The sequence below is a fragment of the Psilocybe cubensis genome, chromosome 11 (assembly GCF_017499595.1).
Source record: "Psilocybe cubensis strain MGC-MH-2018 chromosome 11, whole genome shotgun sequence".
Classification (NCBI taxonomy): Eukaryota; Fungi; Basidiomycota; class Agaricomycetes; order Agaricales; family Agrocybaceae; genus Psilocybe; species Psilocybe cubensis.
The window spans coordinates 643,579-668,748 of record NC_063009.1 but is presented as its reverse complement, the minus strand read 5'-3'; the positions used below and the strand labels follow the sequence as shown (position 1 = coordinate 668,748).

The 25,170-nt window shown below is 46.6% G+C and overlaps 9 protein-coding genes across 9 annotated transcripts; 3 read left to right on the top strand and 6 right to left on the bottom strand.

The window, feature by feature from the left end:
• Window positions 1-34: 34 nt before the first annotated feature.
• Window positions 35-3,116, bottom strand: JR316_0011373 (uncharacterized protein; the record flags this gene model as incomplete). The annotated part of the gene is made up of 5 exons (XM_047897029.1): window positions 35-1,574; window positions 1,635-2,340; window positions 2,395-2,613; window positions 2,664-2,720; window positions 2,801-3,116. The coding sequence occupies 5 exons, from the start codon at window positions 3,114-3,116 to the stop codon at window positions 35-37; spliced, it is 2,838 nt and encodes a 945-aa protein (XP_047743438.1).
• A 1,249-nt stretch (window positions 3,117-4,365) lies between these two features.
• Window positions 4,366-5,592, bottom strand: JR316_0011372 ((S)-2-haloacid dehalogenase; the record flags this gene model as incomplete). The annotated part of the gene is made up of 7 exons (XM_047897028.1): window positions 4,366-4,636; window positions 4,719-4,783; window positions 4,859-4,953; window positions 5,037-5,139; window positions 5,204-5,264; window positions 5,361-5,415; window positions 5,478-5,592. 7 exons carry the CDS (start codon window positions 5,590-5,592, stop codon window positions 4,366-4,368), a joined length of 765 nt encoding a protein of 254 aa, XP_047743437.1.
• Window positions 5,593-6,510: 918 nt separating this feature from the next.
• Window positions 6,511-7,681, bottom strand: JR316_0011371 ((S)-2-haloacid dehalogenase 4A; the record flags this gene model as incomplete). Its single annotated transcript, XM_047897027.1, has 6 exons — window positions 6,511-6,781; window positions 6,863-6,927; window positions 6,993-7,087; window positions 7,141-7,361; window positions 7,458-7,512; window positions 7,567-7,681. 6 exons carry the CDS (start codon window positions 7,679-7,681, stop codon window positions 6,511-6,513), a joined length of 822 nt encoding a protein of 273 aa, XP_047743436.1.
• A 1,016-nt stretch (window positions 7,682-8,697) lies between these two features.
• JR316_0011370 (Cytochrome P450 monooxygenase 105) lies at window positions 8,698-10,831 on the top strand (the record flags this gene model as incomplete). The annotated part of the gene is made up of 11 exons (XM_047897026.1): window positions 8,698-8,893; window positions 8,951-9,066; window positions 9,133-9,276; window positions 9,303-9,403; window positions 9,477-9,625; window positions 9,649-9,803; window positions 9,911-9,994; window positions 10,051-10,376; window positions 10,429-10,526; window positions 10,576-10,690; window positions 10,744-10,831. The coding sequence occupies 11 exons, from the start codon at window positions 8,698-8,700 to the stop codon at window positions 10,829-10,831; spliced, it is 1,572 nt and encodes a 523-aa protein (XP_047743435.1).
• A 198-nt stretch (window positions 10,832-11,029) lies between these two features.
• On the bottom strand, window positions 11,030-11,869 carry JR316_0011369 (Chromatin-remodeling complex subunit ies6; the record flags this gene model as incomplete). The annotated part of the gene is made up of 6 exons (XM_047897025.1): window positions 11,030-11,058; window positions 11,114-11,144; window positions 11,205-11,276; window positions 11,335-11,402; window positions 11,460-11,649; window positions 11,744-11,869. The coding sequence occupies 6 exons, from the start codon at window positions 11,867-11,869 to the stop codon at window positions 11,030-11,032; spliced, it is 516 nt and encodes a 171-aa protein (XP_047743434.1).
• Window positions 11,870-12,150: 281 nt separating this feature from the next.
• JR316_0011368 (Pumilio homology domain family member 6) lies at window positions 12,151-14,525 on the bottom strand (the record flags this gene model as incomplete). The annotated part of the gene is made up of 8 exons (XM_047897024.1): window positions 12,151-12,566; window positions 12,627-12,958; window positions 13,020-13,120; window positions 13,171-13,255; window positions 13,305-13,436; window positions 13,492-13,817; window positions 13,873-14,192; window positions 14,255-14,525. 8 exons carry the CDS (start codon window positions 14,523-14,525, stop codon window positions 12,151-12,153), a joined length of 1,983 nt encoding a protein of 660 aa, XP_047743433.1.
• Window positions 14,526-15,150: 625 nt separating this feature from the next.
• JR316_0011367 (uncharacterized protein) lies at window positions 15,151-18,665 on the top strand (the record flags this gene model as incomplete). Its single annotated transcript, XM_047897023.1, has 4 exons — window positions 15,151-15,252; window positions 15,305-15,447; window positions 15,495-15,663; window positions 15,714-18,665. The coding sequence occupies 4 exons, from the start codon at window positions 15,151-15,153 to the stop codon at window positions 18,663-18,665; spliced, it is 3,366 nt and encodes a 1,121-aa protein (XP_047743432.1).
• Window positions 18,666-19,159: 494 nt separating this feature from the next.
• JR316_0011366 (uncharacterized protein) lies at window positions 19,160-22,683 on the top strand (the record flags this gene model as incomplete). The annotated part of the gene is made up of 4 exons (XM_047897022.1): window positions 19,160-19,261; window positions 19,316-19,458; window positions 19,536-19,689; window positions 19,744-22,683. The coding sequence occupies 4 exons, from the start codon at window positions 19,160-19,162 to the stop codon at window positions 22,681-22,683; spliced, it is 3,339 nt and encodes a 1,112-aa protein (XP_047743431.1).
• Window positions 22,684-22,859: 176 nt separating this feature from the next.
• On the bottom strand, window positions 22,860-25,046 carry JR316_0011365 (putative U3 small nucleolar RNA-associated protein 7; the record flags this gene model as incomplete). The annotated part of the gene is made up of 7 exons (XM_047897021.1): window positions 22,860-22,985; window positions 23,048-23,368; window positions 23,427-23,690; window positions 23,749-24,150; window positions 24,216-24,366; window positions 24,418-24,522; window positions 24,577-25,046. The coding sequence occupies 7 exons, from the start codon at window positions 25,044-25,046 to the stop codon at window positions 22,860-22,862; spliced, it is 1,839 nt and encodes a 612-aa protein (XP_047743430.1).
• Window positions 25,047-25,170: the final 124 nt, after the last annotated feature.

The following is a 25,170-nucleotide window of genomic DNA, read 5'->3' as shown; positions in this document are numbered from 1 at the left end:
GAGTCTACATTACTTTGACCCAGGAAAAAGTACACTAGTCGTTACTGACATGCATCGCGTCAGGATCGAGGGTGTCTTCAGATGTGTCAACAACACCCATCGAAGTATAGTCTCCAACCAACACCTCTTCGCTCTTCTCCTCTGCTTTGGTTAACATTGAATAATTCAAGGACTCATCTTCCACCCAATGCAAGCAGTCCTTTCCAATAGTCCAAAATGGCTTCAACTGATAGACGTATTTTCGATCCCGGCCTTCAGGATAGGCATCGATCATATTCATGAAGCTGGCTGCGGCACCAATGTTGAGAAGCGCATTGTATGCGTCTTGGGTGGATTGGTCTTCTGGGATGCAGCCATATACTCTGTGTGATCGCCCATAGAAGAATAGACTGTACCGTGGATGTCGCTCTGACGCATATTTCTTCTTGGTCGGTGGAGGCTGAGATTCTACATGAGACAGATTAGGTCTATGTGACCTCGGCCCCGTCGTTGGGTTTGACTCTGGCTTCGGCTGTGGCTTTCCCTTTTGGATCCAATCATCAGTAGCCTCAACCACTAAAGATGGGGGGTTTTTTTGCTTGACAGGCTTGCCGAGCTCCATGACAAGGGAAATATAAGGCCGACGCTTGCTCGCCTCATCAAGTGGTTCCACTGATCCACGAGGGTTTTCAGGACTGGGAAAGTAGAAAAGTTTGTCTGCATCGATGGCCACGGTTGACTGTGTAGACCATGCTCTGCGCAACTCGACTTGCACGAGAATACCCGACATGTTGCCCTCCGTGATCGGTTTATCCTTGTGTAAGAGCACCGGGATGTGCAAGTCGACCGGGCCCTGCGCAGGCCCGCCAATCACTGCCATGCCTCTGACGAACGCAACCCAAGCCATCGAAGTCGTCATCGCCGCATCATCTGTGCCCCTTGCAAAATGCGTGAATCGCACCCATGCGTTCTTGAACGCTTCGTCTAAGCATTGTCCGTCAACCTTGGTGTCCGGCCTTGATTCCAGCACTCTGGAGTGATATGTCGTGGCGGTCAACTGCTTCAGGAAGGTGATAAGACTGCACCCATTTCTCCATGGATAGCTTTCGTGTTGTTGGTTGGCGCATTCCGCCCGGACTGCGGCCATGTACGCACGCAGAAGAATGATTTTGGCCACATTCTCCCCTCGCTGTCTCACGTCGAGCGCCTCTTTGGCATCGTCCGAAAGTTCGTTATACAATCTCGCCATAGGCTCCGGACAGGAAGCACTCGTAGTCATCTGAATGGTGTCCAATGCCGCTTCTGCAAGTACGGGTTCTGATGGATACCCGCTGAACATGGGCATACCGTTTATAGGCACAGAGAACGCCGTTCGCATATGACGCGCGACCATGCTATCGAAGAGCTTGCGCGTCTGAATTTTCGCTGGAGAATACTCGAGATTGAGAAGGGTGTCGAGGACGGCAAGCCTTGGCATGAGATTCGTACTGCGGAAAATATCTGATACCTGCGACAGGCCCGTAAGCTTCGTGATAGCAAACTTCCTGATTTCAGTTTCCCTGTCTCCATTATGCCCAAGAAACGCCGATGCCCATCTACGCACTCAAAGGAGTCAGTGCCTCATTGCTATGCATATAGTCAATTAAAACACATACAATGGACGGCCGAAATAGGTTATGAAATCGTGCTTCTGAATATCTTTGAGTGGCAGGTTTGGTCTGATTTTGTGATTTTGTAGCTCAGGGTGACAATCGAAAGGCATTTCTGTAAACGGGGCTACGAGTTCAGGCATAAATTGTCGCGCGGACCTGGCAACATCTCTAGGACCTGCCAAGCGACGGAGCCGAGAGGATGTTGACAAGAAGAGGATGAAGAATTTGTAACCGAAATATGTAGTAGCGGCTTTAACCATTGCATCATAGAGTGTTGAAACTGGCTTTGTATCCGTATCCTTAGCGATTTTGAGCTCAGTTAGCGTATGGGCTTCGTCGACATAAAGGATCAACCAAACATTGTCTTTCTTGTTATCTATCGTTGGTTGCAATTTCCCCATCAGATTGCAAAATTCCGTGAGCGAATTGTGTGATTGTGGGGCAGGAAAGGCTCCTGAACTGTACTGCTCACACACAGTCTTGTAGAGGAGTGACCTGGAATTGGCTTTTGCCAAGTCATCCCTCAACAGGACAGGCAAAGAAAGATTGCTGCCGCTTTGAAGCAACGCGTCGACCTTGTTGGAAAACTCGCGGAATAGAATTGCAAAGAACTTATGGAAGGCCTCTACGGCGCTATCCAGATTTCTAGCCTTTGAAGCGATCAACTTGAAAAGTTTTGTAAGGTCTTCATCGGGATGCGGATAGGCACCTGAATACAATCGATTAAGGATATGGTGCACAGAGAGACGCCATATAGACAGACCTTGCTCGTTGTCTCTGGTATCTCGTATATTCATGGGGATGGTCGCCACGAGTTTTGCCATTTCATCCACAGTGCGCGATTTGCCAAAGCCGGAAGATTGGATAATCGCTGACGTATTTTCATATGGATTGTAGGCAATGGATTCACGTATGTTTGTGAGGAGATTTATGTGATTTTCCCCGTAGTATCTGGTTTCCCAAGCCACTGACATCCAATTGGCTATGTACAATATCATGAACCGTGGACAGCGAGCGGTTGGTATTACTCACTGTTAGGCATGCCTGCGTCCTCGGATTCATCGGGATCTTTGATCGAGCTTTCGTTCACTACAGTAAAGACACCAGATGTCAGAATGAAGGCCAGTTTTAAGAGAGTAAAGAGTGCGCAGTGATGCCAACGAGCTCACCTCCCGTTGATACTCTTCCAATGAGAATGTGCAGACAATCGCTGGAAATATCTTCAAAGATCGATGAAATCTTCTCCGAGTCGTTTGACAGTTTCACATAGTCGTCGATGTGAAGATCTTTTCGCCCAACATCATTGATCAGAAATGAGCCTGAGACATGCCGAAGGTCGAGGTCATCATAGTCGAGGTGCGAGAACCTAGGCTGAGATAGAATTGTATCCTTGAGGTTGCACACGTCTAATCTCCCATTAGCGCGGACAGTGAATATCCCGCTGCGATCGTCGCCATGAACCAAGCAGTTGAGTCTGAGTGCCATAGCGAAGGACGGTGGACCGAACAGAGGATTAACACAAAAGCTCTTTGTTGAATCCAAAGTTCTGAGTTTGAACGAGAAATTCACACGAATAGAAAGAGATTTACGTTTAATAACACCCACAGAAAGGCCCTATTGCCACTGGCAATACTTTATCTTCAAGGCGAAAATAAAAAACCATTCGTGTGATCAACCCGGTCCCCACCTTTTTTTACTTTGTTTCCATGAACGCGCCTTCGTAACATCAATTGAACATTGAATACAACTTTGCTGGTTCAAAAGTCCGTCCGTTGTAGCCTTTCTCCCACTCGAGTTACATTGAAATTCATCACATCCACATACGCTAGGCGTTCTAGGCCTTCAAATTCGACATTCACCTCATGAAAGTTGTCCTACAACTCGAACAGGGGCTTCAAAATCCAAAATAACGCGCAAAATAACAATGCACCTACCTGGAGATCTTGATCTCGAATCCAGCTCGTCGGTGCCCACAAACCAATCGCACGGTTTTCAGGGTCAGAATTAGGCTTTCGAATTGACAAAGCTCGGAACAAAATCAGGCCCCGAGACGTTTCTCCGTCGCTTCAGTGACGCAAACACACCAAAGTCGCCCGGAATCGCACGTTTTGGACCAGTGCGTATATATCTAAGCGTGCTTATGCATCCTGACCGCTCAGACCGCAACAACAGCAACAACATCAACGGTTCTGCCTTGCTCTCGATGTCGAAGCGCATCGCGGGGGAACCTTCTTGGCCAGGCAATGTTTACATGTCGCTGAAATCCACCATTCAACACACACATCATGAACGACGGCTCTCGATGTCGAAGCGCATCGCGGACCATAGCATATCTTTCGTGCTCATCGTTAGATGGGCATGAATGGATCCCTGCTTACTCTGCTGCGTGTATTGTTTTGTTTTGCATGCTCTCGAGAGCGTATCGCGGATAATTGCATATCTCTCGTGCTCATCGTTAGGTGGGCATGAATGGATCCCTGCTTACTCTGCTGCGCGTATTGGTTCGTATTGCCTTGTTCTCGATGTTGAAGCGCATCGCGGATAATAGCATATCTCTCGTGCTATGTCCTCGCCCGGCCGGCGGATGTACACTGTGCGCATGCCGTTACGAGAAGGCGCAATGAGTGTAATGAAGTTCATAATCTGGAAGAATTCAAGTGGAAACGATGATTGTTCAAAGTAACAAATATTACCACCTCTTCTAAGCTTCAATATTTGATCCCCTCACTGCCCCTCACTTCCCAGCATTAACCCGCTTAACAACATCCGCCAGCTCCAAAAACGTTCCTACCACGTAATCCACGTCCCCTCCATTTTCCTTGGTCTTGACATCTACATACTCACCAGTGCTCGGATCGATGTCCTCGCCCGGCCGACGGATGTACACTGAGCGCATGCCGACTTTGGCCGCTGCGCGCAGATCGTAGATGTGTGCTGCAACGAGCGCACAGTGCTCAGGGGGCAGGGAGAGGTGACGCGCTGCGTCGATGTAAACTTTGGGATTTCTGGTGATATAGATTAAGGGCAGAGTATGTTTTAATATCTGGAGTTGAAGGGTGTACTGATGTGTGAGCAAGAAGTACGCACGGTTTGAAGGTGTCGAAGAACTCGGTGGAGAATATCATGTCCCACGGCAGACCTGCGAATTTGGCCTGCAAAGGGCAAGGGCAATCAATTATTCAACTTGCAAAAGGTTAATGATTGTAAAGCCGGAAATACATAAGTACCATGTCGACGAGCAGACGGACATTCCCATTCGATAGTGCAGCAGTGATGGTGTGCTTCCTAAGCTCGTGTAGACCATCAACTGTGTCAGGCCATCCTGATTAACCCAGAAATCATACACAATATGCCATTGTCAGCCCGGAGGTCAAGTACATTCCACCATAGAACGACATCGCTTACCGCTGAGACGATGCAAAGAGAAGTTGATTGACTGGCGCGCAGTTTCATCCCACAACCGGCCGACGTGGGCCCATTCCGGCTTGTTCAGCTGCTCGTCTAAAATCTTTATCCAAGTAGTTAGCGTCATATATGCGGCGGTTGCAGGCGTAAGATCCACGTCCACGTACTTGTTTGTGTAGGATATCAGAATTCAATGAACCCTGCGAGGTGCCTGTAGCAATTCGTCCTCTAGAAAGGGTAAGTTGGATTTAACGACTGGGAAGATGAATAGGAAAGCCAAAGGCGTGTAGAGTGCATTAAGCACCCGGACCTTGAAAGACGTACATCTCCTTTAAGCACTCACTCCACCAATCTTGGGCGAATTTTCCCCAGTCCGTTCCTGATATAAATTTTTGTTTTGAGAACTAGAATGAATGCGTAATGAGAGCGTCCTGGATTTACCCTCAAGCTCCGCACCATATCGCGCACCCAGGGCTTGCAATGTAGCAACAACATGTCCGCGCCAGTCGACAACCGTCCCGAAGACATCAAACAGCAGTGCTTCGATTGGGGCCATAGTAGTTAACGGTGAATATTAGGGCTCAAGCTCAATTTTGACTCGCTTAGGACTCGAAAGGTATAGCGCTGATCAACGATAGTGCAATGCTCCTTCCTTCTCGTCTGGGGGGGGTGTCTTTTATAGTCCATGGTATAGATCACGAGTACCAATGTCGCTACGCGTGCCCCCGCGCAAGTCGCATTGTCAGTGGCAGATTAGTCACTTAGGTGGGGTTGCTATCGGGGCGAATCGGATGGGTCCTTCACAGGTATAGGTCAAGCAGTTCAGGTCTGTTCGCACGACCATTTGGCGCTAAGAAATCATACAGTAGACTCGTCGAGATCAGTTGTATGTGTGGATGCCTAGAAAGAACAGCAGGACAAACAAGCGCCCAGGGTAAATTGATGATGATGCGACAAGTGATATGGAGCCTTCTAACTTGTCTTTGCGAAAATGCCTAGGAGACGTTCAACTTCAAAGCCGAGTTCTGCAGAATTGGAGCTAAGGGCCCGTCGGGTGAGTTTGCACTTTATGTTCCGGTTAAAGGCGAGAATCGGTAGAAAAGGAGATATAGGGCACAGTAGGTGCAGTTAGCGTATGTTGCGTGGAGCATATGTGAACGTAAAGGTGAACGTTGACTGTAACTTGGAATATCAAAAAAATCCGACGTTCTCGGTCAATAAACGCCCGACGAATCGCAATACATTCGGCGATCAATTTGTATTTTGAATTTCACGACGTAGCATGCCGCAGGCTAGGCTTTGAGTGACTTTGTGCAATGAATGAAGAGTTCTGAGGAAACAGCGTTCACTCACACTATTTTGAATTAAAAATGCTATAGAGTTTCTTATAATCTGGGAAGAGGGGATAATAATTCTTTATCACGTACACACAAATGGGCCCCACCACTACCACCTCTTACAAGCTTCAATACCCTCACTCAGCAGCGTTAACGCGCTTAATAACATCCACTAGCTCCAAAAATGACCCTACCATGTAATCCACATCACCGCCATTCTCCTTGCTGTGGACCTCCACATGCTGCCCCGTGCTCTCATCGATGTCCTCGCCCGGCCGGCGGACGTACACTGTGCGCATACCGACATTAGCCGCACCGCGCACGTCCTGGATGTGCGCTGAGACGAGCGCGCAACGCTCCGGATCGAGCGAGAGGTGGCGTGCGGCGTCGAGATAAGCTTTCGGGTTCCTAGAGCGATGGATCACAAGCAAGGTATGATTGGATCTGGAATTGAACAAATGTTTTCGGGACAAGGACCAGGATACGCACGGTTTGAAGGTATCAAAGAACTCGGTGGAAAATATCATGTCCCATGGTAGGCCTGCAAATTTGGACTGTAAAGAAGGTGGTCAATTAACCAGCTTACAGGTGATTGGTATATTTATGTTGTGACTCATACCAAATCGAGGAGCATACGAACATTCCCGTTCGACAGAGAAGCGACGATAGTGTGCTTCCTAAGCTCATGCAGACCATCAGCGGCATCGGGCCATCCTGACACGACATTTTCAGCTTACAAATTTAACATTACCGATACCATTACTTACCGTTCAGTTGGTGCATAGAAAAATTTATCGATTGGCGCACCGTTTCATCCCATAGCCGGCCGACGTGAGACCACTCAGGAGAGTCTAACACCTCATCTAAAACCTTTGACAGAGGTGATTGGTTTCGTCGTTGCATAGCCGTTGTGGGAGGATCACGTACTAGTCTGTGTAGAACATCGGAATTCAATGGGCCCTGTGAAGCGCCTGTGGCAATCCGTCCTCTAAAAAGAATAATTTGACATTAACAACTGAAAGACGCATGTGCGAGCCAACAGGCGTGTAGAGTGCATGAAGCACTCAGACCTTGACAGACATACATCTCCTTTAAACCCGCACTCCACCAATCCTGTGTGAATTTTCCCCAATCCGTGCCTAAAAAAACTTTGAGACCTAGAAACAAGGCAAAGAAAAGGTATGTTTGCTTACCCGCAAGCTCCTCCCCATATCTTGCGGCCTGCGCCTCCAGCTTAGCAACGATATGGCCGCGCCAGTCTACGACCGTTCCGAAAACATCAAACAGCAGTGCTTCGATCGGGGCCATAGCAATATTTGTTGAAGGTAGACCGTCGAGACTTCAAGCTAAAGCTGACCTAATTGGAACTTTGAAAGGTATAGTACTGATGAGTAGTAGTGCGACGGGTTACGCTCGCCGGTTCTTCTGGGGTGTCTTTTATAGCCCATAATATACATCACGAGCGCCGATGTCCCAGCCGCAGGATCCCCGTCCATGTCTCCGGTGAGTCGCGTTGGCAAAATCAGACGTGAGATTTGGGTGGCTTTTATCGGGACAATAGGATGGGCCTTCACAGGTACATGCCAGGTTTTTTTTATTTCCCCCTCTGATGTCCCCCGAGGCAACGCTGCAGCCTTCCGCTCATCGGGTTGATTTGCAAACGCGGATGAAAAGGTTTGTTGTTGTAGGCCAGAGAGGACAGGATGAGTAGGTGCCCACGGGACATCTTGATGCAATGATGGGATAGATGATAGAAAGCCTTGTAAGCGAAATGCGTTAGACGCTCGAGCTGTGTTCTGGCGCTTACGCGTCACGAGTGTCTGCTTTGCGTCCCGGTTAAAGACTGAGGCGAGAATCGGCAAAAAAAGAGGAATAGATAAGCAATTATCATGTCATAGGCGCAGCAACTGTGATTGGGGTATGATATGTGGGGTTTGCGTGGAGAACAGTGAATGTCGAACGTTGAACCTTGAAGTTGAAGGTCAAAACGAGTTGAAAAGGAAATCGATTCATCGGTCAATAGGATGTCATGATCAATCATCAATTGAACAACAACAACAACAACTCACGGCAATCAATTTTTTTTTTCAATTTCATAACAGAATTTGCCCCTGTCTTCGTTCTGACAGTGGAAATGAAGTCCCTTAAGCCCTAAATACCTTCGCGGGCGGAAGAGAGTAAGTATGTAAGTACCATCCATCATGCATCAATGTTAATTATCAAATCTTTGGGGCTCGCGCCGACAAAAACGCCGTAGTTCGTACATGTAGCACCAGGAATTATCTAGGCTGCTTTGCAGTAGTTGGGTTGCGCCCCTCATGGCAATGGATATTCTGACTTCCCCCACCTTCATCGCGTCTGCTTCGTTAGGAGCGCTCGCTGTTTATTATCTTGCTGGATCACAAAAGCGGGGATCGCGACATCCTCCAGGCCCGCGGCGTCTCCCAGTGATAGGCAATGCACACCAAATGCCAGACAAAGATCCTTGGCTCGTATTTGGAGAATGGGGGAAGCAATACGGTACGTGGTTGATCATTGAAGCGTAAAAGAGCGTGTTCATCATTGAGTGAAATTCAGGCAATATCATTCACGTCGACGTTTTCGGGCAGTCATTGATCATCATCAATTCCACAAAGGTGGCCAAAGACCTGCTTGATAAGCGCTCGTCTATTTACTCCGATCGACCCCACTTTGTGAGTTTCTCAACTTTCTTCCCAATTGCTCGTATTGCTTAAACTCAACATTATCGTCTCTTCAAGAAATTTGCAGGAGATCTGTATGCCCATCCCCCCATTGTCATCCTAATGAATATAATGATAGTGACTATTGGCATGCCTTCAGAGTTCACTACGACGAAACATTTGTTCTCCAGCCATATGGCGAGAATTGGAGAAAATAGCGCCGTATGGTCGCTAATGACTTTTCGCAGAGCATGGTCCCCCGTTATTTCAGCCTGCAGGACAAAGAATCGGCGAGGCTAGTGCGAAACTTGATCAAAGACCCCAGCAAGTTCATATCTGAGGTCAATCTGTGCGTACACACCCTTTCCTTTATTTAATTTGGATTATTGGCGATAATTTGTCTGATGTTTTGAAACCACTAGGCGAATAGGAATCATTATCCTCAGAGTGACGTACGGGTATTACGTTGAGTCTGCAGACGACCCGTTTTTGACAACACCGCTGTTGGCCATGGCGAATTTTGGGAAAGCAACGCAGCCCGGAAATTTCTTGGTCGATTTCGTGCCTGCTTGTACGTCGTGATCATTCCACAAGGTGGACAGAGGGAGCGGAATTTAACAATGGAATCTGCAGTGAAGCACATACCTCGATGGATGCCGGGAGCGGGTTTTCTGAAGACTGCTGAAGAAATGCATAAAGTGATGTGGTCAGCAACATGGAACAATTACGAGTGGTGTAAAAACAACTTGGTATGGTCCTGACGAAAGCTGGTAGTGACGACTTGTTACAATGCTAAAACGAGGAGCAGAAAACAGGAAAGACGTTAATGCCAAATCTTTGTGGTACATTTATCCAGGAAGCAGGGGAAAATATCACGGAGGATGACGAGTTGAAACTTGGTTGGGCTGCGTCAAGTGTCATGGGAGGAGGTCTTGATACAGTAGGCCTTTACCTTCTTCTTGCTAAGTTGCGACATATGACGATTGTGTTTGACAGAATGTATCCTCGGTTATGATGTTCTGGGCTGCTATGATTCTGAACCCCCAAATCCAAGCAAAGGCGCAGGCAGAACTTGATAGTGTTGTCGGAAAGGATAGATTACCCACCATATCAGATAGGCCGCGATTGCCGTATATCAGGAGCATAATGGCGGAGGTGTTTCGTATGGGTCCTTCTATACCTCTAGGTCAGTTTATCACCTGTGCCGTTTTTGCTAACGCCGACAAAGTCCACCCTCCAGGAATACCCCATGCAGTTAGTGAAGATGATGTTTATGAAGGATATCATATACCCAAGGGCGCCTTTATCTTGCCCAACGTTTGGTGTGTACAAACTTGGTCCAACGTAGTCACTCATTGACACTCGATGCCAAAGGCACATGTTGCATGACCCAGAAGTCTATCCAGACCCGATGGAGTTCAAACCCGAGAGATTCAACGGCAGCGAATCAGAAATGAAGAAGGCGACAGATCGTCTTTGGATTTGGAAGACGAGTTTGTCCAGGGATGCATTTTGCGGAAGGTACACTCTTTGCGATTATTGCAACTACTCTCGCGACCTGCCATATTCTGCCTGGACTCGATGAACATGGGAAGGAAGTGTTGCCCAAGTTTGCGTACACCCCGGGGACAATTACGTATGTTGTTTTCTTGCATTAGATTTGTAACTTCTCCTGATATGGGTTGATAGTTTCCTGGAGCCATTTCCTATGAGGCTCAAGGCACGCTCTCCGGATGCCGTTTCTTTGTTAGAGAATGTCCCTTCGGATGTTGAGTAAGGCAGCGGTGGCCATGATAGGTAAATCCTGGCTTGAGATGGATTTACGAGGTAATACAAAAGGTAGAAGTCTCCAGGCAAATAGGGCGTACACCACGAGTTTGGGAAAGAATACTCTTCTGAACAACAATTAAGATACATACATACAGTTGGTGATACATCGGCTATGCCATAGCCATACAGACGCCCGTAATGGAGTCTACTTGACAATAGAAACCACACCCCGAGCTTCAAAAGAAAACCAGTTGAATTATCGTTCAGCGTGCAGGACGAAAACACATACCTGACAAGTAGTCTTTTGCAATGCTTGTACTCTGTCGCGAACTTAGTATGCTTGTAGATATATAGAGACGTTTGAACTTTTCAAAGCTTACCAGCCCTTTTATGATCTCATAAACGCTTTTATCGTGGTAGCGGAGGCCAGTTGCTGGATCTGTATAGGGTGCCTGGCGAGAGACGGGAGTTCACTTCTGGGAGTAGAGAGGAAAGCCTGGTTTTACGCACCTCTAGGCCCGTAATATCGCAGAGATGTTTATGGGGTATTACTGAAGGGGGCGCCTCAATCGTGGTATCTAGAACAAACACGACCCAGTCAGACTGGTAACGCTCCACCAAAGCAAAACACGAACAAGTGGGCGCATCCTCCGGAATGTCTGCTGCAGCGCTCGGATTCGTTTTCAAAGCCTCTTCTCGTTTAATACGCCTTGCCTCCCTCTCTGCTCTCTCACGCTCTCGCTCCTGCCCAAGGACTGCCTTAAGGTTCTTCGCCCTACGGTTGACGTTCTTGGTGTAGTTCGGATTTTTGAACGGACGAGGGTTCTCTAAATAAGAATGTCGTGAAGCTAAGGACTGGAAGTTTTTGCGTGTCAGCAATTCGAATTAAATAGGGTGCGCACAGCGCAAGACAGCTTACTGGAGAGGTGGGATTTGAAGCATCCCCAGTTGCCTTTTTCTTGAATCCGCCTTTAGGAGGCCTGTGTAAGATTGAGTAAACCTTGCCGAAGTAACCAGTGTCGGCTGCTCTTACATAGTGATTCATAGAAAACAGTATACGGATCACTGTTGGGTTAGCGTTAAACAAGTGTTTGAGTGAACGAAGCGTGAATGCTGAACACGGTGAGCAGTGTACGTACGTGGCGACCAAATATGGAGATAAATTCTAAATTTGGATGTCGGGAAGCTATTGATAATGACAGTGCAAGCTTCAAGCAAGCTCGAGAACTTTTTTCAACTCTGAAACCAGAGTATTATCATACACAATGTATATCAATATATATCACTAGTATAAGTAGCCAATAGCGATGAAAAAATCCATACAACTTATAGTAAAGCTAGTTTTTCCAACAATACCTTTTTACCCTTCGCTTCACTGGCTTCAATCTCCTTTACCAGCTCATCCGTAAACCAGGCCTTCAAGGTTCTCCGCCCATCTGAAGCTTCAGCTCTTATCAAGGCCTCACAAAGTTCTGCAACCACGAACGCCCCATTTCCATTACCCTGGCACATGGATACAGTGGCCTCGCGGCCAACAATTTTGAGGAACTGGTTAGCAAACACCGAAGAGTCCCACGAAGTCGTAGGCACACGCTCAACGGCACCAGTGGTGTGATTATAGTGCCCGCCTTGGAGGAGAGCCTTGTAAACTCGGGATGTTGGTGGGAGGTCAATGGGATGAGGTTCCGGTATTGTTGGTGACGACAAGGCTTTCAAAAGTGTTGAAGTAGCTTCTGATTTATCTTTTTGGCAATATACACTGTCAGCTCAGAACTAATAGTGGAAAGAGAGGCGCAACGTACCTCCTTCGCCATAGAGCATGATATCGGTAACGATCAAACACCCTGCTGGCTCCCGAACCAAACTCTCGCCGGACTGCTCAACCCATCTTATGAGGTCTTCACTCGCCGCGCGTCTCACTTCTTCCTCTCTGCTCTCCGGGCTCTTCTTACTTGTCCGTGACCGAATCTCATCTGTTTCAGCCAAAGATGCGATCTGAGCAGGGGTGAAATGCCGTCTTGATCGAGGAAGGAGAAGGTAAAGAAGACTTCGACGACCTTGGGGACTGGAGTACAATTTTTGGGCGACAGTAGTGATGGCGGAAACAAGGCTTTTGGCGAGGAGTTTAGTATCGCTATGTAATTGATAAGTATGACGGGTTCCTCATGGATTGAAAATAAAATAATAAAACGCACTCGGTCACATCTAATGCTGTGAACAGGACTAACTGCGCTTCATCGTCAAGGCACATACGCTCGATGTGGGGTTTTAGTGTTTTCATAATTTGCTTTCGATCCTATAGAGAGATAAGAAAAAGAAGGAAGTTGAAGTGTTCACACTGCATACTTTTGCACCACCTTGGGCAAGGAATTGACGGACGACGCGGCTTCCGTCTTTTGTGTGCACCATCTCGGCGAGCATGTCTTGACACCTGGAAAAATATCAAACAAGAGACATTGGGAGCAACATTGATAACTTACGTTTCGAAGATCTCTCTTCTCAATTTTTCCTGTTCTGATTCGTCGGGGACAGTGTTAATGGCAGTGATATACTCCCACAATGCTCGATGGACAATCGCATGGGTGACAGCGCCTTTGTCAGAATTATTAAATCTGTGCGTACGTTGTGATCAGTATCTCCAAGGATAATGAAGAGATAAATATTTACATCGTTGCAAGGTTGTCTTTTACTGCACCGAGGATTCTTCTTCGTCTTTCGTTGTCTGCTCCTTCCAGAACCCCACTTAGACCTTTCTTTGCTCTCTCCTTGTCTTCCTCACTACCACTGGTTAGACTGAACAGCCCGGCTTCCTTCCCATAAAACTCCCGCAATAGGATTGTTCGTTCGTATGCGTTGGCGTAAAGCTCAAATGAATCAGCTAATACGGAGGAAGACTCGCGATGGAGCAACATTCGGAGAACGTATGGCTGGAACTCGTAAAGAATTGAAGCACGGTGCGAAGGGCATAGTTTGATCAGTTTGGTGACTAGGAACTGATAAAGGAACATATAAGCATCGCTAAAAAGCAGTAATACCGACGATGGATACCTTTGAATATTTGTTCTGGGCCAAATCTTTGAACTTCCCCTTCAATTCTGATGCGACCTCATCTCTCTCTTTCTGGCCTCCATGTTTTACAACCGTCTGCACGATACGACTGGCATCGTGTTTGAAGACAATATCTGTAACCTTTCCCCGAATAACGTTCATCAAATCCTTGATATGTTTCGTTCGTTCGGCCGTTGGAATGTTTTTCTGTCGAGCGAGTGCCCAGACTTTTTTGGCATCTACAAGCAGAGTAGAATGGGGTTTGGCAGCACGGCGTTGTTCATGTATAATTTTTTGTGCTTTATGAGATTCACGAGCGGCTGTATATACAAAACATTTTATGAGGCGGGGAAGCAAACAATATTTTAAGAATTTGGCGCACCATTTGGATCTTTGGGTCGTTGTTCCACCTGGGTATCAACTTGCATCTGGTCATCGTCTGCCTCTTGTAATCCATCCTCTTCCAAAGGTTCCTCAACCTCGTCTAATTCCTCCTCTGTCCCGGATTCTGAATCTTGGGTTACAACAGGACGCGTTACAGGTTGGCTTCGTTTTTTATCCGCTTTTGAGTTTTCAACATGGACTTTTTTCGATTTCGGTCCACTTTGTGAGGGCGCAGAGCGTTTTTTACCAGTTTTTTGTAAGGCCGCCATTAGAGGACCGGGTTATTACTAGTAGATTGTATAATTGAGACGAAGGTTCGGTATCTGCACCAAACTTTTTTGTCACAACGTGATGATATCTTGTGACGGTGCGTGAGAAGTCACGAAGACGGGCAAACGAGAAACATAAAAAGATTGGATTAGAGTGTCTATTCATGGTCTGTTCGTCTAGCTATTCTACATATGTAATAATACGTATGCACCCTACTGTATAATATAGATTATGGATAAAACAACCATGTGGAAATCCATACAAAACTATGCCGCTCCTGCACGTCTATGCCGGAATTGCTCGGCATTCCCTGCCGCCGTCACATATCTGTGACACAGTATCTCGTCTCTTCTCTCACAACTTCGTCCTCTCGCCCCTCTCTTCTCAAATCATCTTATTTGATCCTTGCTTTGTGGGTTTTGAGTACACTTCAGTCAGTCAGAATACCCACAACAATCTCTGTCTCCTGTGGTTGAATAATTGAACAGCTTATCAGTGTCAAGTGATAGAAATCGTGTCAAACGTTGTTCCGGATTTGTACCGCACTGCCCAATGGCTGTTCTCTCACAAACGCTATAGGGATGAAAGATAATGGGCATTTGCCCATACATCTAAGTTCCGCCAATGGCTGACCCTCTGTCGCTTACCCTAGCTGCTATAACTCTCGCAACGGCATTAAAAGATATCATTGAGCTGGCTCAGAAAATCGAAGAATCATTTACAAAGGTTTGTGCTACCAACGAATTAATTCAGGATCATTCATGGTTTTATTGTGTAGACCTCCCACAACTTGCGGCAATTGCATGCGTTATCGACAGAGATTAGTGCGACGCTTCGAGAACTCAAGGAATTTTGCGATGAACATTACACGGTCCTATCAGATGCGAAGGACATGAAGACTGCCCTATTAGAGCTCAAGATGTGTGTGCAACTCACCTTCTCTTCATTAGTATACTAACCCACGACAGTGCGATGAAATCTGTTTACACGAGATGTTGTGAAATGGTACCGCCAAAGCCAGCAACGAAGATAGGCAAATTCAAGGTTGCATTTAGTGGCTGGAAGAACCGTGATAAAATGGAATCTGAAATAGTTGAACTTCGAAATCATGTAAATAAATGTCACTCTCGATTTATGGTATGTTTTATACTCTTTGCCGTCGCTATGGCTAATAAATCAGCTCAAAGATGTTCACTGTTATGAGGATAGAAAAGCGCATTGTCGAGATGGGGCGCAGGCGCTCATCTAGTCTATTAGTCCGCCGTGTGGAGATGCCTGCGAATTCTGGGGTGTCTGATGCATCTCTAGTCACGTTTGTGGGTACTTCTGAAAGAACGTTTTCGACTCTTCCTCCAGAAATTACGGCCGACTTCATCTCCGACACATATCTCCGTCTTCAGATCAACGCTATCGATGGGTACCTGCAAGAACTATCTTCCAAAAACACATATACGGTCGAAGAACCTTTGGATGATTACCTGAAGCCTTACAAACCAGTGCTACACGTTGGTCCATCATCTGACAAGAATATTTTCAGACAGGACATCATAGCCCAGTCTCTGGAAATTCAGTCCTGTCTTCGTAGCGATTCGAGTACCCTCTCCATTCAAGAAGGAGCATGGAGTATGGTTAACCTTTCCATCGGGCTACACTCTCTGGAAATGTACGAAGAAGCAGCATCCATGGGTCAATGGACTGTGAATCTCTTCCGGACTCTTGTTAATACCAACGCTGCAATTTACTCCCCGTACCTTGTTCACTCACTGCGTCTTCTCGCACGATTCAATATCAAAATCAACGAGAACAACAAGGCCAAGGTTGCAATTTTGGAAGCTATATCTATCAGTCGTCGTATTCAATCACCGTTCTCTGAACCCGAGATTCAGTTCCAGCTGGGTGAAGCCTTGATAACGCTTGCCTTTATTTGCGATCTTATGAATGATACCGAGGCATCTTTGGAGGCTGCAAAGGAGGGTGTCCTGCTATATGAAGATCGCCTCATCAAAAGCTACATCCCCGACAATGGAGTTGATCCCAATCTGATGGTCCATCCATCCCAAATATCATGGCATTGGGGGCTGGCATTGTTCTATTTCTCCGACAAGGCGGTTTGCGACTATTCCAGAGCACTTGAACAACTATCATTCAGTCTTCAGAGGGTAGATGAACTTGAAGAATCCTTCAAGGCTGGCGTGAAAGCCCTTGAGGTTATCCTTTATTCAAGACCTGAGGTACGCGACAACCCGGACAATCAAACATATATCGCCTCTTCATTATATCGACTTTCGCACCAACAATTTCACACGGTAACAACACTTGAAAGAGCTTTGAAGTATGCTGAGGAGTGCATCGCCCGCTATAGGCCTCTTTATCTTGCTGATAAAGACCAACACATTTTAAGCCTATGCGAATCTCTGTTTGAATATGCCAATCTTCTTGGAAAGCTCGAACGCTATGACGAGGCGTTGGTCATTTGGAAGGAAACCGCTCAACTCGCCGAGGAGATTGTCGACAATCAAGTTCTCCGCGCCGACGCGCTCAACCAGCTTTCTTGGAATTATCGAAAGCTTGAACGACACAGCGAGGCTGCATCTATCAGGTCCGAATCCGTGACGGTTTACCAGACATCCCTTGATTCGACTTCCGACAAGGCCGCCCACGGGTACTACAATCTTGGGGTAGACCTTCGACTTGCTGGACGGTTCGCAGAAGCCGTGGAGGCCCTGAACATTGCCCTTACAAAGTATCGTGCTCTAGCTTTCAACGACCCTTATTACACAAAGAACATCGGAAACACTCTGAACCAGCTTATTCTCAATCTTATACATTCTAATCGCCACGACGAAGCATTTAACGATGGTTACGAATCCCTCAAACTTCACAAAGTCTTAGTCGAGAAAGATACCACTGCTGTTCAAGAATATCGTTTCGCCGTGCTCCTCAATATCAATCTTGCCGAAGTCGCGGAAAACGAGACTAAGTGCATAGAGCGCTCCCGCCATAACGTTGTTTGTGCTAGAGAGTTAGCTGAACAGTTTCCTGAAGAGGAGTGCAGGATTTTGCTTATGCAGGCTATTTTGAGTCGTGCTGTGGTTTTATGCCGATTCGAACGCCTTTCAGAAGGCATGACCGCCATCCAAGAATCAGTCGATTGGTTTGAGCGACATCCGTTCCAAAGCTCGAAGGAAGCCGAACAACAAATGCACACTCTCATTACATCGTGTAGTATCAGCCATAATTTGGGATATTCCCGTGTCCCGCTGGAATTACTCGAGAAATCGATTGACATCGGAAAACAATTTCCCTCTGATCAAATCATTGCTGATACTCTCGTGGGATCTATGCAACGTCGTGTTGAAGTAATTGGTTTCCTGGGTCGCTATGATGACGCTAAAGATGCCTGTATTGAATGCGAGGAGTTCGCTCGAAAATTAGACCACCCGACCAGCATAGTCAATCTCATTAGCTGTCTCCGAACCAACTCTATCGCATTCAGAGACGTTGGAGCTACTACAAAAGCTACTGCTTACATCGAGGAAGCTTTGCAATTGTGCCGCACTCCCCAGCTGGAGAAAGCAGCCATGAAGAGATACTTTGCTCCTATCCTCGAAAGTGAATGCATGTACACCCTCTCCGACTGCCTCGCGGATGCGGGAAAAAACTCTGAAGCACTCGAGCTGGCTAGACAATCTGTCGACGCTGCCCTTGCACTCAAGGGAAAGTATGCCACCCTACCTTGGTCGGAGATTGAACCGAGCTACATCGAAGCTCTTCATACACTTGCTATGCGTTTAGCCGCCAACAACGATCTTGATAAAGCTTTAGAAGTCACATTGGAAGCGCGCATTTACTACGAGAAACGGGCAAAGTTAAGAAATGGCAACTCATTACCTCTTGCTCGATCTCTACGCTTGGAAAGTATCTTGTATTGCAAATTTGGACGACACGAAGAGGGAATGTCTGCGATCGCTAAGCTACAAGTCCTTCAATCTCGCTTGGACATTGCGCTTCCTGAACTTGCCGAACGGATTCGACTTCAGCTTTTGAAAGATGAAACCTATCCATCGTGGATCATTCTGCTGGGTAAACTTGACATTCGCTGTGAGCATCATTCACGGACTACATTAAAAAGTAGGTAGCAGTGTATGTCTCTGAACTTATGAAATATGTGCTGGCACTACTTGACACCCCTATGACTAAACATAATCTATTAAATAGTCTATAAAAATAAAGAACTTCACAAAACAATTTGATTGGTGTATAAAGTTGTGAGTCACGTTGTTGTAGAGTGACTGGAATTAGAATCCAGTTACGCCCAAGTTGTACTTGCACCTGAACGGTGACATTCAAATCGCGCTCGCCGTCAATCGCACTGCACTGCAAATTATACTTTGTTGCCCACTTTTTGCAGCGTTAACTGACAGTTCAGATACAGCTGTTATTGATATTCAATCAAGAGTTATTACGGATCTCCATCATCACCTACCTCGTGAAGGATGATTGGCAGGCGCAGCCACCGTCTCTTCTGTAATACAGCCACCGTTCAGTAGCCATACTCCTGGATCTTCGGCCTTATACAAAGCGATGAATATGAGTACCTGGCTTGTTCCTTACTCTATCGATACTCTCAACAATGTCCGATCCACTGTCCCTTGTCCTCTCCAGCGTTTCCCTACCAAACGCCCTCGAATACATGATAGGGCTGGCCGGCACAATGGAAGAAACATTTGACAAGGTGAGAATTGGTCGATCAACTTGGAATGCTGCTGAAAGGGTCGAATAACAATAGGGCGACCAAAGCCTACACGACCTTCATACTGAGACTGCTCAGATCAGTTCAGCTATCGTCAAGCTTGCAGAACTTTACAATGAACGTTCATGCACCCCATTCGAAGAAAAGGATATGAACGTCGCATTACTGGAGCTAATGCTGTGAGCCATGTATTGATTATGGTCGTCGATTCTGTCTTATATCGTTTTGCCAGGTATATGAAACTTGCGTGCCATAGATGTTGTCAAACCTTTCCCTCCAATCCACAACAGCAGCTTATTTCGCCGGGCAGGGGCCAGTCAGGCGGATGGGGTACTGCCCATGATAGAGTTTATTCTGAAATTAGGGAACTCAAACACCGAATCAATAAATGTCACACTCGCTTTTTAGGTGTAAGTTGTTCTATTTGTATTCGTCTTCTTACAAAATCTGACTGTAGTATGCAGATGATTAAAACAGACAAACGGAAGGGTGATATCACCAGTGGGAGGTACCAAATGACCTCCGCCGATGACACCCGGAAAGAAATCTCAAAGAAGCGCAGGGTACTTCTTGATGAGAGGCTTATAGCGTTTGTCGGATCCAGCGACATGATGTTGTCGAAACTTCCCCCACAGGTGACAACCAATCTCATAGCCGACACATATCTCCGTTTTCAGGTAGACGCAATCGATAATTATCTGATAGAATTGTCGACAACGAATTCTTACCCTGTTGAGGCGCCGCTTGAAGACTATCTACGACCATTCCAGCCAGTCTTGAACACTGGGCCATCACGAGACCGAGAAGCATTTAGACAAAATATCATTGAGCAAACACTCGAAATACAATCAAGCATCCGCAGCGATTCCAGCACGCTGTCCATTCAGGAAGGTGCTTGGAACATGGTCAACCTTTCTGTTGGACTGTATTCATTGGAAATGTACGAAGAAGCAGCGTCGATGGGAATTTGGACTGTAAATCTGTTTCGGACGCTCGTGAAAACAAACCCCGCCATATACTCCCCCTATCTTGTCCATGCTTTACGGCTTCTATCAAAGTACTATACCGGCATTAACGACAACGATGGCGCGAAATCTACGATAATAGAAGCTATATCCATTAGCCGTAGCCTGCAGTCTCGATTCGCAGATCGTGAGATCAAACTTCAACTGGGTGAAGCTTTGATAGCGTTTGCCTATGTATTGGACCTAATGGGAGAAGGCGCGGCATCATTGCAGGCTGCTCAGGAGGGAGTCTCCATTTATGAGAACGAAATCATCAAACATCGTTTTCCACAGAGCAACGAATCTCTGGAACATCAACCGGTGTCAAAAACTAGATACCAGTGGGCGCAGATCTTGGAAGGCTTTACAGAGAAATCAATTTGTGACTATTACCGGGCATTGGACCAATTGTCATTTAGCCTCCAAAACATGAATCAGCTGCAAAGTGCCGCATGGGCATGTATGAAAGCTGTGGATATCGTCGCTAACTCTGGTTATTCCTTCCGCAGTTCTGTCCAAGTGGACCTTGCTGGATTCTTTTATCGACTTGCGCATCGACAATTCCACGAGGTCATCAAGCTCGAACAAGCCCTCGTATACTCCCAGCAGTCTGTGGAGATTTACCGATCTTTATGCGAGCAGGACAGAGATCAATACATCACTTCCTTGTGTCATGCCCTTTACGAGATGGCCAACACTCTGAACAAACTCGAAAGATATAGCGAAGCAGTTGCTGTTTGGCAAGAAATCTCAGAACTGGCAAAGGACATAAATGACGAGCAAGCTTTCCGTGCTGATGCACTGAACGAATTATCTTGGAGCTATCGTAAACTTGATCGACATAGTGAGGCGGCTACTATCAGGACGGAGTCCATAACGGTATATCAGACGGCTCTTGACTCGAAATCGGATAAGGCAGCGCATGGGTATTTTGATTTGGGAGTGGACCTTCGTCTTGCAGGTCGATTCTCTGATGCAATTGAAGCTTTACATATGGCTCTTACGAAATATCGCGCCCTTGCATTTAGTGATCCGGATCAATATACCAAGTCCATTGCAAGCACTCTCAATCAACTCACATTAAACCTCCTTCACTCTAACCGACACGATGAAGCTTTAAGCGACGGCTACGAATCATTGCAACTTCACTCCACGCTAATCGAAAAAGACCTCTCTATCGTTCCCCAATATAAATTTGCTTTGCAACTCAATTTCGATCTCGCACAAGTCATCGAAAATGAAACCAAATGCATAGAGCGGGCACAGTATAGCGTCGACTACGCACGGATACTCGCTGAAAGGTCACCCAATGAGGGTAATGCGATGCTCGTACAAGCGTTTTTCAGCAGAGCATATGTCTTTTCGAGGTTTGAACGTTTATCAGAAGCTTCTACTGCTATTCAGGAAGGCCTTGATTGGTTCGATTCACACCCTTACCAAAATGCGAGAGAAGCCGAATTGCATATTCACTGTCTCATCCAGGCTTGCGCTACGGCTTTCAACCAGGGGCTTACCCGAAAGCCTTTGGAATTTCTCGAGAAGGCGATTGAAGTCGGCCGGTCCCGCCCTCTAGAACCAGCAATCATTGATCTCCTTGTGGGATGTATGTACCGACGTGCCCAAGTTTTCGGTCTCATGGGACGTTTTGCCGATGCAGCAAACGCTAGCGTGGAATGTGAATCCCTAGCCCGACCGAACGTAACGAGCTGTCCAATCGAATTTGTCAGCTGCCTCCGTGTCTGCTCTCTCGCCGCTAGAGACACGAAGCAATTCCAAAAGGCCGTCGATTATATAGAAGAAGCACTCGAATTGTGCCATAGCGAAGACTTCATGAAAGCGACTAAAACCGCGTCTTATGGCCATGTTCTGGAGGCGGATTGTCTCTGTTGTCTCTCTGACGCTCTTGAAGACATTGGGCAGAAAGCCGAAGCATTATCTGCCGCAAAAAAGGCATTGGATTACGCAGAGGGGCTCAGAAACAAGTATGCGACTTTGCCTTGGTCAGAGATCGAATCGAGTTACATTGACGCTAAGCGTACCCTTGCCGACCGTCTTGCTGCAAACAATGAGCTTTCGCAAGCAGCAGAATTGATATTTGAAGTACGAAGTTATTATGAAAAGCTTGTGGATGGTAGAAAAGGATTATCCCTGTCGTTCACAAGTTCACTCTACTCAGAGACCATCATATGCTGCGCTGCAGGGCGACATGCTGATGGTATTGCCGCAAGGACGAAATTGTTAGAATTTCAGCGTCGCCTGGAGATGGAACTCCCTGAACTGGCCGAACAGACTCATATCTTGCTGGATAAAATTCAAACATATCCGTTCATGATCGGTCTCCTAGCTCAACTCGACCTTTCGTGTGGGCATCCCCAAGAAATCATCCAGGGTGCTGAATAGATTTATAGTAACTTCTATACCCATAGTATTGACTGGAAACGGTCCTACGACAGTAGTAACCTGAGTCGTGTGTTGTAATTCATAATCGTTTGCACTTTACTGAAGCGGTGATGCATTGCAGGCAAATGATGATTGGATTGACTTGCGAATAAAAGGCGGAGAAAATAACCAATAATCTATTTTGAACGCTTGAAACGGTCCAGTGCAGATGGTTTCTTCTTCTCGCCCGACTCTCCGGCGGCGGCGGCGGCGGCCCTCTTTTTTTCCTCTTTCTGTTTTTCAAGCTTAGCACGGATGGCGATCTGGTAATATTAAGCGCAGAAATAAGTTTCAAAATACTGGACCGAAAACAAAGAGTACTCACCGCAGCAGGATCTATCACGTTCTTCCTTTGCTTCCTCAAATACCGCTTCATGCTCTTTCCTTTGCCTCTCATCTTCCTTTTTTCTCTCTCCTCTTTGCTGCGCTTTTTGGATTCTTCGTCTTCCCCTTCCTCACCGGCAGCGTCGTCTTCTGCCTCGTCGAGTTTTCCAGACACCCGAAGTCGATCAATTCGGGGCAGACGAGCGTATGGGATGTCGGTTTTAGGCTTGCCGTCCGCTGTCGTCATCTCTGTCGTCAATTTCGATACAGGTGCGAGGTTTCCGACCATTTCAGGATCGAGGGTGATAAGATCGGGTTGAATCTAATTTCAATTGATTTTTTAGACCTATAATATTTCATTTGAAAAGAAAATAACGTACCTTGTCCAATAGAGCCTTAACTTCTCTCTCACTTCTGGCCTTCTTGTTTTCGAATGGATCTGCCTCTCGACTGTCAAAGTTGGGCTCTCCGCTTCCAGGAACAAGGACACTTGATAGCCCAGCTGAGTGACCCACTGTGAGGATATCTTGGAAGGGTGCAAATCGGACGGATGTTAAAGGACGATGTGGGATGGGGTGGGTCATGTATAATGGTGGAGGTGACCTGACATGGAATGGAGTGTGTATTGACGGAGGATTGTAAACCTATATTATGTCTGATCAGCTTGAACGAGCATTAGAGCAGAAGGTGGAATTAACACACATTCACGGTTCCACTGCTCGCTACCGCCAGATACCCTCGGGCGCTCCATTCAACTTCTGGATCACCACCGCCTCGCACCGTCCAATCTCTAACAGCACCTTTCCAATTCCGACAATCCCAAACTTTAACTGTGCCATCTCTGCCCGCTGTTGCCATGTATCTCCCGCCTTGACTTGGATCCACAGCGACACTAACAACAGGTCCGACATGGGCTAGTAGTTGAACGGCGGGGTGAGGAAGATTAGGTGTCCATAGCGTTACGCATCCATTTTGGTGTCCTAGATGTATGACAGCGTTGTGTAGGTTTTGGGTCATTGTTGTGCATGCTCCCATCTTAGTGCGGTGTTCGACAAGAAGCTGACCGGTGGACGTGTCTTGGTATTTGAGATAACCTGGATTACCCTAAAAATTAAAGAGTATGTTAATGATAAAGTTATGAAGAAATCTTGGGCAGATTAGTGACGCACCACACTTGCTAACAGCCAATGGTACGGTAGGAACTCTAATCGTGTTGGTTCGATGTGGGCTTTCAGACAATGCACCTCTACGCCATCCCGGTCATAAATGAAAACATATTTCTTCTGAGCGACAGCAAAGAACGAGTGATCTTGTAGAAACCTTCAAAGAAATATTAAGATCTATGTCAAGAAAAAAGAAAAGGATGCGTACGTGATATCTCTACATGTTTCTTGTAGTTGCAATTCGGCATGGATTGTGCCAGTTTGCCAGTCAAATGTAGATACATGTCCATTGCGTCCAGCAATAGCAAGGTGACTGTAAAAAATATGTTCAATAATACATGACGCCAAAATTGTTTGAAACACTTACCGTCCGTTTCGAGTATACCTTGACCGGTACGGGCCACCATCCAATTTATATTCTCGACGACCTTTCGCAGCCTCTTGTCCTGCTGACTGGACAATTTCACTCTGACCTACTCTCCACGTCCTGTCCATCTCGCCTTCCACCTCCAATCCACCAGCCTCGTCCATCAATAACATTTCCGCATCTTCCAAAAGCGCCTTCGCCCGTGCGCCTTGTGCAGCCTGTCGGTTTAACTGCGTGCGAAGTTTTTTATTCGCAATGTGCTTGTAGCTTGAGCCATCCTCAGGAATTGGTCGCGAATCCTGTAGAGATTTGGGTATCGAAGTACGGCTCACGACCGCGTTTAATGTGTAGTCCGAATTTGACGAAGTGCCTTTCCCTTTAGATGAAGAGCCTTTAGAGGGTGGGTGCGAGGTCTTTCGCTTTTTGTTTAGAGGTCGTATAGCATCAGCTTTTGCTATTAGAGAATCCATAAATCCTGGAGAGATAGCGTACAAGAACGTTAAAGAATGCGTCCAAGAAAAAATAAAATGTTTGAGAGATAATAACCGTGCGAAATATTTTTGGCCCTACATTGGGGTTTGCATAGGACAGTAC